General features: G+C 38.2%; 1 protein-coding gene across 3 annotated transcripts; it reads right to left on the reverse strand.

Moving 5' to 3' along the window:
- Positions 1-6: 6 nt before the first annotated feature.
- Positions 7-5,830, reverse strand: LOC131884017 (uncharacterized). Of its 3 annotated transcripts, XM_059231645.1 has the most exons (3): positions 3,239-5,830; positions 1,074-1,693; positions 7-996 (listed from the first exon to the last, which is right to left on the reverse strand). In XM_059231645.1, the coding sequence occupies exons 1-3, from the start codon at positions 3,537-3,539 to the stop codon at positions 943-945; spliced, it is 975 nt and encodes a 324-aa protein (XP_059087628.1). In that variant the 5' UTR covers positions 3,540-5,830; the 3' UTR covers positions 7-942. The 3 variants fall into 3 exon arrangements, 2 of the variants coding, with proteins under 2 accessions (XP_059087628.1, XP_059087627.1); XM_059231644.1 differs by having other exon boundaries at positions 7-1,693; XR_009373676.1 differs by lacking the exon at positions 7-996 and having other exon boundaries at positions 1,258-1,693.
- Positions 5,831-6,289: the final 459 nt, after the last annotated feature.

The raw sequence follows: 6,289 nt of genomic DNA on the forward strand, positions 1-6,289 counted from the left end.
GATGAGAAGCAGTCTGAATCAACATAATTTTTCATTTTGTATTATCACTTTTATTACAAATTTTTCTAATAAAGTGGATTGTTTTATTGAAATACATGTTCAACAGTTTGAAAATAGAGTAACACAAGAAGGATACAAATTAAATTGTGGTAAAACAGGGAAAGCAATGCATATATCACACAAGCTTGTTAAAGATACGTAAAAATAGTCAATTGAAGGGGATGAGCTCCAAAAGCCATCTATCTATTCGTGAAGCAACTTTTTCAATGACTCTCATTTCGCTTCTTGCTTCGGCTTGATGCCAATGATAAGTATTGTTTAGCAGTTATTGAAGAATGGTGTTGAGGTGTGGGAAGGGGATGTGTGTGCTAGTGCTGCCATTCCTCTAATATAATTTTTTTTCACCTTAACCATTACCATGTACTCAAAAATGTGTTAGTTTCGACTTGAAATTGTATGATAAAGGCAGATACGACGAGAACGATTCCAAACGATAGTAAATCAATGCAATGAAAGGAACGAGCCTGTGCTCGAGTAAGAGCATTGACTACCTGTTGTATTCGCAAAACAGTATTCTTCTCGTTGTTAATGAGCGTCATCTTGTTTTCATGACTATCTTCATTACCTTCATGCATCTCATCACGTGCACAGTCATCGCAAATTTCTTGAGCAAAGTCAGTTCCATCGGTTGGTATGTCATTTTGGGTCATGGCTTTGTCTGCTAATCCAGTCAACATTTTTTTCGCTTGTTGGCTTTCATTTCTCTTGTTATTCATCATTCGTACTTTTTGGCTGGATAAACCGGGACGTGTTTTTTTCCGAGACTGGTGATTATGATATGAACAACATGGCAGAGGCTGTGTTTCCCGACCAAAAAACTTGAAAGGGAGGCAGGATTCGTCATTCAAACGGGCATGGACCAGGCTGAGCATTTCTCCAGTGCTACAATCGCGCTTCTTCTGAATGATTCTCCTCAAAGGAAAGAACAAGTGAGCCCTTGCAACGATACAAAAATGAATGTTGGTGTTGTTGCTAGAACTGCACTCGTCGTCTTCCCCTCCTCTTTCTCTTACGTTCTGCCCAAACTGAATGATGTCGTTGCTAAAAATCTCGCAGCCCTCCCCAGGCTCAATTTGCTTCCCATTCACAAATGTTCCATTTGAGCTATGCAGGTCTCTTAGGATGAATTGGGTGGAACCTTCTTTATAGATGAACATTGCATGTTGTTTTGAGAGAACTCTACAATTAAATAAGGCATTGTCTGGGCAGGGTGTCTTATCGCCTATATTGATGTTTTTTATATCCCTCCTACCCACTAATTGAGGGGTTTTTAGGATTAAAGTTCTCTTACGAAATTCAAATCCTTCAGAGATACTCTCTAAAATAACTCGGGCATGGGCTCTGATGGCATCATCCTCTTCATCACTTCCCTCTTTGGGTGAGGAAGACGAGGAGGAGGAGGAAGTGGAGGATAGTGTTTCCACGTTTTGCTCAAAATCAATATATTGTCCGTGTTGCGTCGTTGTGCGAACCTGGCTTTTAGTAGCGAAAGTAACGTTCCGGTTTTCAGCATTGATCTTTCTGTTTGAATGGAATGCAAACCTCTCATTCCTTCCCCTCAGGTCCCCATTGGTGAGCTCGTTATTTTCTGCTTGTTCACAAGGATAGGACTGGGGCGCGTTACATATGTTCGCTGAAAGAATAATTCAAAAAGAATAATTTGAAAAGAGGTAATTTGCCCCTTATTGTCGATTTGGCGAGAAGAGATTTTATTGTCGAACTGAACATCAGGAGAGCCGTTGATGCCACTGTTCCAGTGGGTCGACAAATTTTGTATGAGAATGAGATATAATTCATTCAAAGGAGTCATGTGAGATTCCACTCCACCAATTTCAGTAGAAAATTTGATTCCTTCGTCTAAGAGCACGAAATTCTTGAAGACAATTATGACTTGTACGCCTTGGAAGTTTCCGATTTTAGTTGCAATCAAATGCTTAATGCAAGTAATATTCCTGAATTTTCAAGACCAAAAAACTCTCCGACAAGTTATCGTCCATTTCAGTACCATGTTCATCCAAAATAGGATTGTCGATTTCAAATGCAAATCACATGTTCATGAAAATTTATGTTGTGGATGTAGATGACAAGTTTGACAAGTTTTCCATGCTTTTTATATTGTGTTGGTTTGCTTGCTCGGTCAGTTCACAAAAAACCCTTTTAGGGCGTCAGTAGAACGGTTGAAGGTTGATCGATTCCGAAGTGATTTGTATTGAGCAAATCACATTTTCATGTAAACTTATATTGTGGCTGTAGATGACTAGTTTGACCTCACAAATTTCAGTGTCTTGTGTCAATCAAATGAATAGTGTTGATTTCCATGCCTCGGTCTATTTGCAATCGATTGACCCGTTTAGAAATTGAGCATGTATTGAGCATGTATTTAGTTTGATGAATGGTCCAGATGTTTTGCAAAAGTTTTTTCTTCCCCAAATGAGCCTTAAGCTTTTTTGATGTCTTGATTTTCACCAAAAGACTGTTCCTCATAGTTTGGTGACAAACTCGTGTCAACAAAATATGACACTAAGGAGCAAGCATCTGCAAGACTGAAGGTCAATAACATAAAGAAAGAAGAGGTTATTGAGAGCCATTGATGCAGATGCTTAATTTATGCATTAAGCATAAATTAAGCATCTGCATCAATAGAATTCCTGAATTTTAAGACCAAAGAATTCTCCGACAAGTTATCGTTCATTTCAGTGCCATGTTCATCCAAAATAGGATTGTCGATGAAGGTTGATCGATTCCAAAGTTTTTTGTTTTGAGCAAATCACATGTTCATGATAATTTATGTTGTGGATGCAGATGACTAGTTTGACAATTTAGCCATGCTTTACGCATTACAAAGTGTCTAAAGTGGTCTTTGGGGATCTTGATTGTGCCGAAGCAAAGGTGTCAAGGGCGTCATTAGTTTATGTTGGAAGTGCCAAACTCGTGTCAACAAAATATGACACTAAAGAGCAAGCAACATATGGAAGCCAAGACTGAAGGTGGCTGTAGATGATTAGTTTGACAATTTGACAAAAAATTCCATGGCGAACTTTTGAAGCAAAAGTGCTGAAGGTATTGATAAATGTTTCATCCACATGTTTAAAATCATTAGGCACAATTGTTGGGGGATCTTTGATCTACCGGATAGGCGTAGAGAAAATTAAGGACGTCTCTTTTCTTTCTTTTTTACCTTTATTCTGGTTATTACTTCCAATAGAAAGATCTTCTTCCACTTCTGTCGAATTAAAGGTGGGAACGGTGGTAGAACTTGGTGCCATCTTGGCTATCGAGCTCGATGTAGGATATTCTTTAATTTCTGCTGATGAAGGCAAAAAGTCAACGAATCGTCTTTTGACTTTAGTTGAACACTCCATTCTCTTATGCATATTACAGAAGCTGAAAGACATTGAAGACAGGAAGTCTGAAGGTTTGATAACAAAGTAATCTGAGGGGTTTCCACCAGTCGGTTTATTTTCCAAATTAAAGTGCATGCTTTACGATTACTCAACTTTTACTTTTTAACGCAAAAATCAAAGTAAAGTTTCTGCCAAAAAGATCCCGAGCACGAGTCCTGGTTTACTAACTTCAAAAGAAAACTTCTATTGATTAATGGTTTATAAGCCAAGGATTTTGTGTTGATCAGTGATTCAGACTCGGAAGTTTTTTCATGCAAATCAGATGGCAGAGATTGGTCTGTGACAAGATGTTTTCTAAATATTTCCAACCAAAGAGGGATAGAGTTGATGTTGATTATGGATTTTGTTGAAAATGTTGTATTGTCCATTATCTTCTTTATTTCCTTTGTTTCCTCATGTGCTTCGAAATCAACAAGAGGTTTTGGTCCTGGAAATATAATGGCTGTTTGCCCATCATTTACGGTATCTTCGTTGCTGCTCTGATGTGGAAGGATATCAATTGCAACCTCAGGTACCAAATTGAAGGTAAATTGGCTTTGAGATACATGTTTTGACGAGAAATCTCCCTTGCGAATGGAATTAATTGGTATATAATCGTCATATTGCAAAGATAATTTTATCGATTCTTCTGATGGTTCATCAATCTCTTTATCAGTCGCAGTTTTGCCATCTTCCCATTTCAATCGGAGCTTTTTCGCTGTATTCTCAAAGTCTACGACTGGTTCTGGTTCCATAATTATTCGATTATTTTTCTTCTTTTCCACTTCCATTTTTGGTAGCGAAAATATTAATTCTTGTCGGTTTGGATCTGGTTTCGTTCTTTTGTATGAATCATCAACAACTGAGTTGAAAAGATCTTTTGATTGCTCCACATGAATTTGGTGCGTTCTGATAACGGAATGAATTTCCGACAATGGTTCTTCTAATTTTGGTCTGTTTAGGGTTGCTCGTTCAGCTAGCTGCTCCATATTTTGTAACGGTTTGTTTGACTTTACTCGCTTAATTTGATCATCTGGACGCTCCTCAGCTTCTGTTTTGAGGGTCGCCTTAGTTTTGTTGGACATGATGTCAATTGGCGGTTCATAAGTAACAAGTGGTGTTTGAACCAATGTCAAATTCGAGTCGTGTTCATTTGAATTAACACCTGCCCATGCACCCCTTTCGCTATCGCCATCGAAATCAAAGGATTGTATTTTGCGAGCATTTGTTACATTGTCAATTTTATCACATTCTTCCTCAAAAGCCGCAAACGTTGTTTCTTGAATAGATTTGACCAATCCTTTGACGGATGAATTTCCTTCTTGGAATTCTTCCGTAAAAAGAAAATTGCGAAGTTTTAGTGATCCAAAGTGCAGTTGAAGCCGTTCTTGAACACGCCGAATGAAGTTGTCGTAATCAGTTTGGCACCAATCTACTCGTAAAGATACCTGAACATCCCTGAAATCAGTAATAGGGAACCACACTGATTTCCTTTGAGCTAAACATCTAGTGTCAATCAAGTTTCTTATCTTCAAATCAAGCAGTTTTGCCAAGTCAAGCATGAAGATAGTTTTGTTAGCGTTGTTTTGCTTGCCTGGATAGGAACAATCTTTGGGACCTGAGATATGTCCAACTTGATTCCTTTGAGGAATGCCCTCTTTCCTGAGCAAACGGCAAACATTATGCTTGAACATTTGGTAGTGCTCGGTGGAAAAATAAACGAAGAATTTGCACTCGGACTCTCCCAAACATTTCCTTTGACAATCTTTCGCTGATTTTGCTCTCACTTCTCTGATTCGTGAACCGGGAATATCTGAGCCTGAGAGCCTCGTTCGACGTCTGAAGCATTTGTTGTTTTTTATAAGCGTGTTCTTTGGAGTGTCAGATTGCCAAAATTCTGAATTTGGAATTGACAAATCTCGAATGAAAGTGTCATTCACGTGCTTGGAAAAGTATTTTAAAGTCCACTCGCAATCAGGTTTTTGCCACTCGACAGTCTCCATGAATTCTTTCAGCCTCTGCTCGAGGCTAAGACTCATTCTTGTAATGTTGTGCACACCTGGAAAGCTTCTGGTTGATTTCTGGAGAAAGCTAATTAATTCGGTTTCCACAAAAGTTTCAATTGATTCATCCTCTTCTTTTTTCATAGTAATATCATGCAATAGGTTCAATGCAATTTGGTTGTTTTCCACAATAAGGCGGTCAAGGATGCTCTCAAAAACTGTGATTTTGGGAAATGCATTTGAGCAAGGGACGATTGCGCTCATAATAAATGCTATTGGAAAGAGACACATTTTATTGAAGTTATCTACTTGTCAAGGAGCAAGTCAAGAAGTCAAGAAGCTGACTTCAACAACACAGCAAGACAACCCCAGCAGTGAGGTTTTTGATCGATTTTGATGGAAAGGTCTTCATAAATTTTAGATGACAGTGACATTTGAGAAATGAAAGCAACTTCTTCTGACAGATAGCCAAACCATAGTCCTGAATTTCAAGACCAAAGAATTCTCCGACAAAATATCATCCATTTCAGTGCCAGGTGCATCCAAAATAAGATTGTCGATTCCAAAGTGATTGTTTTGTGCAAATCACATGTTCATGGAAATTCATGTTGTGGATTTAGATGACTAGTTTGACAATTTTGCCATGTTTTACGGATTAAAAGTGTCTAAAGTGGTGTTTGGATATTAATGAAGTTGACATCCAAATCACTTTTAACGTTCGAGATGGTTGTTGACATTATGACTGTATGCTTTGAAAGTTTCCAATATTAGTTGCATATTTTCCATGCTTTTTATATGCGTTGCCACGTTTACGTTTTACAAAGTGTCTAAAGTGGTGTTTGG

Source organism: Tigriopus californicus, chromosome 7 (genome assembly GCF_007210705.1).
Source record: "Tigriopus californicus strain San Diego chromosome 7, Tcal_SD_v2.1, whole genome shotgun sequence".
NCBI lineage: Eukaryota > Metazoa > Arthropoda > Copepoda > Harpacticoida > Harpacticidae > Tigriopus > Tigriopus californicus.

Bases quoted from the DNA above. Each gene is read 5' to 3' on its own strand.
- LOC131884017 (XM_059231644.1), bottom strand. From the start codon at position 3,539: ATGCACTTTAATTTGGAAAATAAACCGACTGGTGGAAACCCCTCAGAT. The intron at 1,694-3,238 runs GTAAAAAAGAAA...TTATTCTTTCAG, and splicing joins AAGTAATAACCAGAATAAAG to CGAACATATGTAACGCGCCC.